Source organism: Opisthorchis viverrini (genome assembly GCF_000715545.1).
Source record: "Opisthorchis viverrini unplaced genomic scaffold opera_v5_458, whole genome shotgun sequence".
Classification (NCBI taxonomy): Eukaryota; Metazoa; Platyhelminthes; class Trematoda; order Opisthorchiida; family Opisthorchiidae; genus Opisthorchis; species Opisthorchis viverrini.
The window spans coordinates 75024-87742 of record NW_008752121.1 but is presented as its reverse complement, the minus strand read 5'-3'; the positions used below and the strand labels follow the sequence as shown (position 1 = coordinate 87742).

Here is a 12719-nt window from a genome sequence, read left to right as displayed (position 1 = left end):
TCAGCTCAATTCACTTGAGTTCAAGCCGTTGCGGGTCCTGCAGCTTCGTTCACCGAGGTGAAGGAGCATAAGGGAATGAAGGCCAAACGCTTGAGGCAGCGACCCAGTTCGTGATTTGGTGACAAAGGGATCTGTCTCCAATATGCCAGGAAGTACTGTTACGCAGTGTAGGCGATAGCTTCGACGCACGAGCATCATTGGGTCTGTGACACAGTCGTATCTATCGGCTGTTCGTCTCATCAGACGGTCCCCATCTGATAAGACGATAGTTACAAACGCGACTGAGTTGATTGGTAAGAGTTTTCACGCTTGGTAAATCGTTCAGCTGTAACACCCTTTCCGATGCATAACTGCCACGCTATCTTACGGAAGCGCGAGGTTTCCCAGACCAGAGTGAAACAGCCAAAATTCAGAGTTTGAGTTGGAACCACAGACCTTCCGTTCATTGGTTTGCACCCTAATCCCTGAACTATCTCATGCTTTTTTTGTGCTTCGTTGTCAATTATCTGTTTTCTACCGCCGATATTGCATCTGCTGGAAGCAACACTTGGCAGGATAGCTCAGTGGGTTGAGTGCGAACCCGACCTCTCAACTTCCCCTGTCTAGGCTTGGACGACCTGGCAGCCTTCGTGTTTCCTTCTGGTGGCATAGCAGTTAGGCACCAAAAGGGTGCTACATCCGAACGGAAGCAATACGGGCCACGCGATGTTGCTCACTGAATAGTCGTCTACCCGTACAACATGCCCTAGCGAACCAGAATACAGCACATATGAAAGACAGTGGTGCACGTATTCTCGCACTCGAATGCTCCAGTTGGAATCGTGGACAAAACGAAAACAAGTGACCAATACATTTGCGGAGGGGCGTCTATGCTGTCTGCTCATGCTTGGAACTATTGGGGGATGGGTAGATGTTGACTTGTAGACGTCAGGGGGGAGGCATTCACTCCTTGCTCCATTACTGCTGTTTCCTGGGGCGCATTAAGCATAATATTCTATCTAGTGAAACTGTGACTCAACAAGGGGCCGCACAGTGTGTTGTGCGAAACCAATGTTATGATCACTGACAGCTGTAACTTGTGTGTTCTTGTGTGACGATCATGTAGGGAATGACAAGGTGTGGTATTTTAGAGTTAGGTTGTGCCCTTTCCGGAAAGCGGACTGTATAATGAAGACAGACCGACTGCAGATATTGTGATGAGCGCACTATATCATTTCACTGTCGCTGGTCGGGAACGTCATACTGTTAGGGGCGTGTTACAAAATTCCATCGTACCTAACGGCCCTCACTGTAATATCTCCATTTTTATCGTACATATATAGTACACAGGTTATATAATGTATATAATATATGCACTTGTGTTCGTCATTCCCAAAGGATGGGCGGCCTGTTCTTGCATCGCTCTAGTCCGACAGAATTTTTCTGTTTTCTGATATGCTTCACTAATGCCAATCGTACTCTTGTGAAATTGGTTGAGACCAAATTCAAACGCACACCTCCCAGGTAGCCCTAGGTATTCATTTACATGGGCACGTGCTTCTGCCCCGGTAGCCCGATTAGTAGGGAAGACCAGAATTCGCCTGGTAAGAACATTAAACTGAAATGTCGGTTAGGTGTAATTCGCATTGCTAAGTTTGTTTGAAGTCCGTGTATAAGCATCCGTGTTTTCGACTCTGGGAATGTCACTGAACCTGCAACCATAGATTGCACTGATTTGTTCACAAGCATCGACTGCTAACGGATCGACTTGCTTAAAGAACTCTTTCTGTACAACAATTTATCGGATGGGTGTGACTCGATTTAGGCCAGGTAATAAGGCAAATCGCGTTGACGATTGGGATGCCTAGAATTCAATGGTTACGGATACTAGTAGACTTGTGCTTATACCAATGGTGCTCTTACATTCGAACTGTTGACTCGTTTTGGTGTAGATTAGTCATCCTACGGAGGCAAACCAGTCTGGCTGATTGAAACCAGTTATTTTCTGTTCGTGGACGCCACTTTGGGCCATTTTTCAGGAGTAGTTTGCTTGTGTGTTAAGTTTCCAATATGAAATTTGCTGACCGCTTCAGGTTGATCGACTCGCTGGAGTTGCAATACGGCGAATTTCGGAAATTTGGCTCCTCTGTCATCAAAAATGTACAAGCGAGCCCGGATGCGTTCTTCCAAGTGAGTCACTTGTTGAGGTAGTACCTCGGTGTTAACTTTTCCCAAGAGCGATTCATGTGGGAGCTAATTCAATGTCAGGTCGGAAGACTTTTAAAGCTTTATGATTTGAAGACTTCGTTTGCTGTGCTGCCTACTGCTTTCGAATGAGATCGTTTGTCGGTTACTCTGGTTTCAATTTTGGGGTCTGGCTGGATAGGTATTTTGCTCAGTCACTCCACTCTCGTCTGAACGATCGTGTTCCCTTTCTGGCGTAATTATTCCGGCGAGTGCACACTAAAGGGAAGCACAGGACTCGAGTTTCACTCTTATTAGTGCTCATCAGCAGTGCATATCCAATGGCCATGCTGGGATTTGAACCCCGGACATCTGACATGCGAGGCGAGCGTGTAACCACTACTCCACCAGCGCACGTTGGACACTTTGGTTTTCGTGCAAGAACGCTGGTTATTGGTTGGAGAGTTCTCAGTAGTATCCTTACCACCAGTCTCTATTCCAATGATTTCCGACATCACCCCGGGACATAGGTTTTCTTTTACACCTCTCTAGCACTTCGATTCTTTGTTGGAAATAAATCTTTTCCAACGTCAGACTCCACCTGAAACTTAACTACTCTTGACACTTATAGTAATCGCTTGAAGTGTTATGTTTCTCCCTGGTTGCTGTTTGCGCGTTCTCTACCTGATGAACTGTTCACAGACAGTCAGGTGGTTATATCCAACTACGATCAGTGGTCCTTTATAACACTAGAAGTCGTGGAATATGTGTAGGGTTGTCACAGTCTGTCAACCACACGAATTCGCTACAGGTCAGCCGGTTTTCGGGATTTCAGATGGTACAATGTACACAATAGTGAATCAAAGAGCTAACTGGAACTGTAGAAATTACAGCATTTTGAAACAAACCACTAAGGAACGAACAACAGGAACCTAACTAGTAAGTTAGGTTGAAGTCATTGGCTCGTTAACTACAGCTGACTAAGCATTGCAGGTAGGAGACGAGAAGGCGCTTACCTAACAGCGTACTGACCATGTCTGTTTGTTGTGTCTTGCTGAACGGTATTGCAACTCTGTATCTGTCCCTCGCCTTCCTGCTCCGCCCACTATGGTGTATCAAAAGGCACGATAGCTCTAGACAGCCCTTTATGGAGAAAAAAGAAAAGTACCACAACTGTACTTACAGGGTAATTACAGTGTTTCACAAGGTCGTGCTAGAATCTCCGCGAGGGGACGAGAAGCGTGGAGTCAAAGATGCTCGATCCGGATTGACTGGCATTCTGGTCAATCAGGGCATGCCTTCGTTTGGTCCGTGTTCTGCACGTGACACATCTGTCCAAATGATGTGAAGTTCGGTCATTAGGGACGGCTGGCCTCCGGACACTTCCACTCTTCCTCAGGATAAGTAATCATAATAGTAATCCTCCAACTGTAGCACCTTTTCAGTGCCTACCTGCACTGCCACCGAAGCAAGCACAAGGTTCGAGATACTGTCAGACTGCCTGCCCAACAGCAGTTGAGATCGCCGGGGGTGGGTTCGAACCACGGAGCTCAGCCTTGACCACTTAATTTTCTGGAGTTCGGTCTGCAAATCAGCTGCCATGCTCGCCGGACAGGCTACTAAAGGCAGTTCCAATCTGTATCAGTTTATGTATAGAGGTGGTTATTCGGGAAAATTGTCACGACCCCAGGGTTGGAGTGGCCCACATCGGACATGTAGCTGCGGTCGATTAACCGCACTCAATGATTTCGGCAAGTTCGGTGCTGCTAATTCATCCTTGACTGTTACAAATAAACAAAACAGAGCATTAAACGGTATAAAGTACAATATTGAACTGTGGTCTCTTCGACAAATGCGGAGTGACTCCAGTGTCGATATTTCGCTCACGTGAGAGCGCAGTGTAGTCGCACATGCAGTTTCCCAATTATGAAGAAGTCAGCTATGACTACAGGCTGTAGTGATCTGTTGAGCTATTTAACCTACCGTTTTACACTATGGTAGTCCTACATTGTATTCAATCTGTTATTTATCAGTTGAGCAATACTCAGTTTTGTTCCCTTTACTCGAATAGGATAACTAATTATGAATATTGTTCATGCCAATCCGACCTTATGCATTTTTTCCTTCGCACTGGTCTTGTGGCGGTTTCCAGTAACCGGGGTTTCATTCAATCTTTGCTCATTTTTTCGTTTATAGATAGCCCTCCAACTTGCCTATGCTCAACTGCATCCCAACTTGCCTCCACCACCAACTTATGAGACCGGCTCACTTCGGCGATTTCATTTAGGTCGCACCGAGACTATCCGATCCTGCAGTCAAGAAAGCGTGCAGTTCACACGGGGAATGCTGGATCCGGTGGGTTTCTATTTATTCCGATTCGGTTCCGCGGCAGTATTTGTCTTTGATTTCACTTCTTTGCTTCACATAGAATCCCACTATTCGTCGGTCTTTTACAGCCATATACTGAATTTCGGTGATTGGGGCAATCAACGACTGCCCCTGCTCGCAACAGGAAGTCAACAGGAGGTCATTCTGATACCCCTTGTCGCCCACAGGTGAATAAATGCTCTATGGTTAGATCAGCCGATGCTGAATAAACTTATTTACAAAGACGCTGTAACCGTGCCCTACTGCCTGCGTCAACGAAGCCGGTTAGGTCCAACCACCACCTTCTAATAGCGGCCTGCCATGATGCTCAGGAGCGTCATTGGCTTTGAAGCACCCACCTTTTATCTAACTAGTAATGATATAGCTCTATTTACTCAGTAACTCACACTTGTCTCTCCAACGTCATTCCATGCCCTTTAATTCGTGATCATTCTGATCATCGTTCATGAGTACACTGATTTTAAAACTGATGCGCTACTCGCAGATCTCCAGGAAGTAGTATTTCTGTGTGATTTCACGGTATAATGTTAAAATCCACTGCCGTTAAACCGCTCTGCAGGTGCCACAGTGGCTTTGACTTATCTTAGTGTTATAATCCCTGAGTTTGTGAGAGAACGAAAACCTATAAACTTTGTTCATTCTTTAAAGTGGGATATAGAGCAATGCAGCTGCGGACTTGGGACCTACTTCGCGATGATGCTTTCGGATATTTGGATCAACTTGGAAGGACATCAAATGTTCTGACAGGTTTTTTTATAGCAGTTACTCTATCTGAGTTTTCGGTCTAACATTTTCAATGTTGGCGGGAAACATTTTGAGTTTGTGTCCTTCGTCAGCTCACATGCCCTGAGCCACACCAGTCGAGCTGCTGTATTGTAGATTGAAAGCCTTCTTCAGGAGTTGGTCTCTGTGAGTCTTTGTATACCTACTTCGACATTTGTCGTCAATGGAAAAACCTATTTCCTCTGTCTTGGCCTATGTGCTCTGCATTGGTGTTGATTTTGCCGGGCTGATTGTCCATTCTTGGAATCTGTTCACCGACAAAAGACACATCTCGATATCACCACAGTGTTAGGCTATCTTTGTTGGATTATTACGTGCGCCGCGGATATATTCGGAGCAGTCAAAGTGGGTGACCCACATAACGGAAGTTAATTGTATCTCGACAACTGATCTCCAACAAAGTTCGTTCGCTTATTGCGCATGTGATCAACTTGAGAAGAGACCGAAGTGATCCCTTTGTTTCGTCGTTCGAAGTCACATCCTATTTTCAGCTATGCAAAGCGGTTTTTCTAGCGCACCCGATTTCTTCATTACTTCTGATCTGGTGTATCCTCACTGTACCGCAACCTTTCAATTTTTTTTTGGAATCCGTGTAGAACTGTCCCGTAGAGGACCGAGTCAAACTGCTTCGTGCAGCGTTACGCCGTCATCAGGATTACACTAAAGAAACTTTGGCTGGTCAGGGATTCGATCGACATCTGCTCGGACTCCGTATGTTGGCTCAAAGCCTTCCAGGATCAGATCAGGGGGGTCTCCAGGAGCTCCAAAGCTTGTTCATGGACCCCACGTACTCTAAAATCAACCACTACCGCCTGTCAACCAGTCAGGTAAGTTGATAAGCTATGGTCACGACCCCTGCCCCCCTCTTAGGGGTAATAATCCTACAACCCCCCACCTGACATTTTGTCTAATCACCTGTCAACGCTTACATGGTTGTCTCTGTTTGAAAAGACCCCAACGAGAGATCACTTATGGTAACTCATCCACTTCTGAAAGTTTCTTTCCAGTAATTTTTACAGATGAGAAAAGGCTGCATTTTATACCAGTTCTGTGTGAGCACGATGTTTTTGGGTGAATGTCTCTGACGTACTCTGTCTTTCGAGTCTTACTGCCTCGAAGCCTAGATAGAATCCATTTGGTTCTTTTTGAACGTCATCCGAAGTCCTGCAGTTCATGGTGCGTGCACCGATATTCCGGTACTTCCTAATTGGAATGCCTAGACAACATCTGTCCCTCAGTGTGCGCTGCAGTTACTTTGAGTAACGCTGTCTGCTTGGAATGTGCCCCTTGATCATGTAGGCGAACGCTGTTTCAGAGCGGAGAATTCTTTTCAGCCTATTTATTTTCCAGATCAGTACAATAGTGTGCGTAATATAATGCTTCTGTACTGAGCTCGAACTTGAGTAGTCCGAACCGAATTCTTCGTTCTGGAATAATTTTGTAAGCTCACTGGGTCATCCCTATTGGTCACTCCAGGTGTGGTCACTTCGATACTGTGTGAAGGTCATGACACCATATCTTTGTAATGTACTACTCATAAGGTTGCTGAAAATCCTTATGAGTTGTACATTACAAAGATATACATGTATCGCGATATCTCGAAGATCGTAGCTACTGAAACATGAGGCGGCCTGGTGCAGCACATTCAGTTGCCTGAGAACATCACAAACGAGAGATTCAGTTGGGTTGCAGATGAGTCTCTCGAAAAACCAAATTAGTTTGCAAATGAGTGTATATTCGCTAAAGTCGTGACACCATGTTTTGACCACACGGCTTGCTTGCTCAGTCGCACACAAATAGTCGCTCGTTCTTCTCGGTTGTTCGGCTTCTGCCAAGTTAACAAAAACTATCCCTGCGTGAGATGGATGTCGGTATCGCCTAACGATATGAGGATTGTTTGCACTCTGGCGAACTGCAGCATCTCAGAACTTCAGCTGAATATGGGAATGTTGGTAACCCCGTAACTTTTTTATTGGTTGGAATCGCATGTACTACAGTCCTTCTTGAGTGTTAGCTTAATGAACCTTTTCTATCTTTACAAGGTTCACACACCACCCCGCACGAATGTTGAGTCCGTATCTATGGTTCGCCCAATCATCCCACTCGGGACGGTACTGTAAATGATGTCCTGTTACTGATTGGTATTTCACTCGTAAGGCTGGGCGACTTCGCAAGAATGCGACTATTTCGTGCAACAATCGAGGCCTCATACTGATACAGTGTTTTCGGGCTGTTGGGCCTAGGCTCTTTGAAGCTATTATCCCAACTTCAGAGTAGTCCAGTGTCATCCATTCTCACCTTACTTACTAAAAAGGTATTGTATGTAAAGTTTAGAGTTACCACTTCCAGCTTCTATCTACAGCGTTCCAATTTGACAGCGTTTGTTCTCTGAAGGCCGCTTTTTCGCAGTTACCAGTGCAATCCGCCTTTTCTCATATCTTTCCAATTAGAAAATGCATCATTAGGTCAGAAATATCGTTTTTGTGCATGTTGGCTTGTGTCCTCTGTTAGACCTATTGCGATACCCTTGTAAATTAAAGGCAATATCGACTGTTGAGCTAACACTAAAATGGCACCATGTCCTGCTCTGGACAAAGAAAGTGGCGAAAAGACTGATTGCCAATTTGTGCAAAGCTGCTTCGCTCTGTATGGTCTCAGGGTTGGATAGCAACCGAATGAGTTGCCTCCGTTTCGATACCGTGCTCCCAGTGAGACTGAGGAGCTTGTGTGGAATCAGTTTAGCGTCTGAAGTGCTCTCTTGCATGATATTACACAAATCGATCGGTCATAGGAAGATTCAGAATCAAACTTGAGTTTCACTGTTGTCAGGGATGTGTTGTCAACATCTTCACATGACAGCAAGTAATTAAACACCACCGGGGCTACCAATGATCAACACTAGTCGTTTTTCTGGACCTATGGGATGCCTTTGATTTTGACATGGACGTCGCACGAGTGAATTATGTTCTCTACTCATAACATCACGTTCCAAGTCCTGTAGATGCCGATGGGATCACGATAAGTCGTTGCTTAAGATGACCTCATCCTATTGTGTCAGACAGCACTGTTTTCGGCACTGCTTCTCGGCTTTTCAGCATAGATTGGCTTCACTTACAGGACGAAATCTCCACAAGCACTGTTTTCTATTGTCCTTCGTGTTTTAAACTTAGGTATCCACATGCTACCTGAATATTCTTCACCTATCTCTGAAACTTCAGGAGTTGAAGGGTTCTAGGGACGTTCGCTCACAAAAGTCGAATACGCTGAATATATTGTTCTTGCTTTATGAGATCCCTCAGGAACGCTATTCATTTTGACCATATACGAGGACATTGTTTGCTCGGGTGTGTCAATTGGTTATTGATGAGGTGCATTTTGATTTTTTCCACTGAGATCGGTGATTTGCTTCGTCATCATCCGTGGTTTGGCTGTGAGACTTGGCGTGTTCGAGCAGTGGAACTGAGACACCTTCATGTGTTCGACAGTCATTGTCTCCGAACCATAGCTCTTGTGATTTAGTGCTGGTGAATCCGTAACGAGTCAAGTAGAATGCGAGTTTTCAGTTGTGCTACGGGTATTTCCATTGAACACTGTGTCCAGCACCAGAAGATGTGTTTGTTAGGCCATGTATTGCGTATGCCGAACCGTTGTTTGCCGTGCGTAGTTTAGAGTGGTGGAGGCAAAGAGGTGACCAGCGCTCGATCTGGTAGAGGGGTATGAAAGAGACTACGGAGCGTTTGCGTGCTGTCGGTGCTACTCGCTTCCCAGGATGGAAAACACGTGATCCCCACTGCGTCTGCTTGAAGACGCTGCAAGTTGTGGTCGCCGATCGATATGAGTGGTGTTCTTGTTATCTGTTTCTATCCAGATTGCCTGAATGAGTGTCTGGAGGTGCAGGAACCTTGGAACGATTGTAGTAATGTAGTGGTAAGGTAAGTCCCCTCCCTGGGCGAGATGGCCCAAGTGGTAAGAGCGCGAATTTACTGACCGGAAGATCCGTGGTTCGAATCCTGCCTCCGCCTCTCGACTTCCCCTATCTAGGCTTAGGCAACCTGGCAGTATCCCAGCCCTCGTGCTTCCTTCGGGTAGCATGGCAGCTAGTCACCGGAAGGGTGCTACAGCTGATCACTCACTATTCTTTTCTTCACAAGAGGTTTTCAAATCAATCATGGTTGTACGGCAGCGAAGCATCAGTGTTGAACACTGAAGTTATGCTGTCAATGATGTTGATTACTGTTCTGTCTGTTGTTTTGTTTAGTGTATCCCAAATCCGCTGCAGTCCGCACGTTGATGCACACCATCGTGAGGCGTTGCGTGAATGCTGGGAAAACAGCGGTCAACTCGCGCACAGCCGTAACTATCTCGAATACCGGTCCTCATTAATACGTAGTTTATGTTTGGAGTAGGGTAGGACGCATAACGTGAAACCTTTTTGGGCCCTGCCACCATGTTTCTTTGTTTGCTTTGCTCAGGTAAAAGCTGATGATGATGCGACTGTAGCATTCGGACCCGTCGTTACCGATGGTTACGGAGTATGCTACAACATACATCCAAGCTACATTCAGGTGATTGCCTCGTCATTCCGACCCTCAACCGATTCGGGCTCACCCACTGCGTTGCTGAAGCACACGTTCCAATCTTTGAATAACATGCTAGACCTCATGCAGCAGCCTTACAGTGAAGCATAAACAACCAGATTCTTTACTTGGCGTGATTCTATTCAGATACTCTTTCTAGTTGATTCTTATGTTTCATGTTGGAACTATGTGGCACCCTACCTGTATTTGCTTCTGCCTTCTATCGGTCAGAGTCTCGTGTGAACTTGAACACTGACGCTGGCCTAATTTTTTTTCGCTCAGTGCAAACAACAGTCCTTTGTCTTTGATACTGACTATTTCCATTTTGTATTTATTTTTTGGGTGGAGACAGAAACACCTTGGTTCCCCGAGTGTTTTTCTAACCTGTCTAGCGATGCCCTTCGTGTCATTATGGCGAATTGTCGCCAGACTTTCTGGTGTAACTAGCCCAGTCTCATCCGCTTCGTCATCGCACCTGTTCATGTCTTATAGTATTTGATTAATCAATATTGGATCCCCAATTTTTCGTTCTCGAGATTGGGTTAGTTTTGTTGGTACATGCAATAATAGTTTTTTCCTATTCAACCAGCGCATACAACAGAATAGGGTGTATCCACACACACTGGCTCGTCTGAATTCAATGTGAGCTCATCATGAAAATCCGATTAAGAATTGCGGAAAATCCACCTATCTGGGCAAAAGACGGCGAAGTAAAAAAAGTGAAACATGAGGTTGACGGAAACTCGGGAGCTGGGCCTACCTGATGGGCCTCAAGAAGGGCGAAACCCGTCGTGGGCTATCGAAAGGTTTTCAGCAACCTTATTAGCAGTGTGATACGTGTAGTCAGAAATGGCTCATTTTTAATGAGCGCTGCATATCATCGTGTTAGATATTCTTCGGTGATCAGTGTAATCAACCTTACAGCAGTGTGATACGTGTAGTCAGAAATGGCTCATTTTTAATGAGCGCTGCATATCATCGTGTTAGATATTCTTCGGTGATCAGTGTAGTCTGTTTCGTCTCATAAACTTGTATCCGCTCGCGAAAGCCAGTGGTAAGTCAGATACCCATTCAACTGTGAACCAGAGAACGAACGGTCGTTACTCTTCCTCCACTTCGAGGAAACCTGGTAGTGGAGCACAAAACCGTGCCCCATATAGAAAACCCGCTGCAAATCCATATTTTGTCGTGGATACAAAGTGCCCAATCGACGCTTCGTTAGAAAATGGGTTTCACGATAAATCTATCAAGAAACGCTTGACCCAGAAAATTCCACCCAGTGAAGTAGCCTCGACGGCACCTAATAAACCCTTGTACCATTAAACCCCACTCAACGGCAGCACTACTCGACAGGATGCTGAGTCAGGTGGTGATACCTTCAAAATTGCGCCTTATCTAACCCGAAACACAGGCTGCTAATCGTCAATCCCCCTATGGTTGTAAGACTCGGTGTGTCGATTATTTCAACCCAGTGTGAGATTCGGAGGTTACATAGGAGATATTTTCTTCCTGTTGGAGGTGTGCATCACGTCCTACAACCGAATCAGACCGCAGGTCGCGAAACATTATGCTCAGCCAAACGGTTTTGTGCAGCGTAGTGTAATTCTGAAAGTGTGATTAGGTATTCACTAGCCATTCTGCACATGATAAGATGGCATTGCATATCATAGGTTTTTGTACTCACTGTAACCTCTCATGAGTTGACTCGGCTGGGACCGAACTTCCATATTCCCACTTGCCACACGTCAATCAGTAAGCCCGTTAGTCCTCGGAATGATCAGTTACCAGAAAATGAAAAAAGCAGAATTCAACTAATTTATTCAAGTACTGAGGTTCATCCATCTGATTAGTTCAGGCTGTGTTGTAAGCAGCAGCTTTAACGCTGGTCACGAAAACTGGCAGTTTTTGGTCAGACTAGTCAGAGAAACGAGAGATGACGTTTCCTATGTGTAGTATTCATAGTGTCCCACCATACCTCACTGCATGAATAAACAATTCAGTCTCCACATTTGACCGTCGGAAACAGGATAAAACACTGAGATTTACTGGGTAGTTTGCTCTCTCCACTTTTCATTCAGTTATTTCTATGCAACAGAGTGGTGGCCAACCCTTGACTTGGCAGAGGAGGATGAAGGAGATCACGAAACGCTTGGGTGCTGTCGGTGCTACTCGCCTTCCAGAATGGGGACCGCGTGATCCTCACTGTGCCTGGTTGGAGACACTACAAGATATGGCTGCCAACCGATGTCTTGTTGTTGTTCTTGTTGTCAGTTTCTATCCAGATTGCCTGAGTGAATGTCTGGAGGTGTAGGCACCTCGGAATGATTGTGGTAAGCTAGCACTAAGTCCCTTCCCTATCCACCTTTACTCTTTTCTTTATAATAAAGCTTTCAAATGAATCATGGTTATACGGCAGTGAAGCATCGCTGCTGAACACTGATGTCATACTGTAGATGATGATGAACTTGCCCCATCGTCAGACACACAGGTTGGTTAGGGGGGTAATTCCGAGGCACTGAAATCTGTCCAAGATCCAAACCGCATCTCCTCTATAACTAGATACAAACTATACATATATTTTTCTCCGGTAAGACTACATGCGCCACGATCGTGAAAATAGCACCATTTCCAGTGCGTGGGATGGCGTACTAAGCCAAATTGAGGAGGTGAAAGTAGGACGTTCCAGTTCAGGATTTCGATGAGTAAATACGTTTCTCCATACTTTGAGACACTTCTGTTCATGTGTGGGCATCCTACAACATCGGTTCCTTGAAATGAGTTTGTTATATCTGGTTGCCGTACGCGCTC

General features: G+C 45.5%; 1 protein-coding gene across 1 annotated transcript in view; it reads left to right on the top strand.

Moving 5' to 3' along the window:
* Positions 1-10432, top strand: part of T265_11212 (hypothetical protein) — a gene marked incomplete at both ends in the record, with an annotated part of 50006 nt that extends 39574 nt beyond the window's left edge. Inside the window, 4 exons of the mRNA XM_009177810.1 lie at positions 2073-2169; positions 4360-4518; positions 5931-6161; positions 9807-10432. Coding sequence (XP_009176074.1) covers positions 2073-2169; positions 4360-4518; positions 5931-6161; positions 9807-10022 — 703 coding nt within the window. The remainder of the gene's footprint in view (positions 1-2072; positions 2170-4359; positions 4519-5930; positions 6162-9806) is intronic.
* Positions 10433-12719: the final 2287 nt, after the last annotated feature.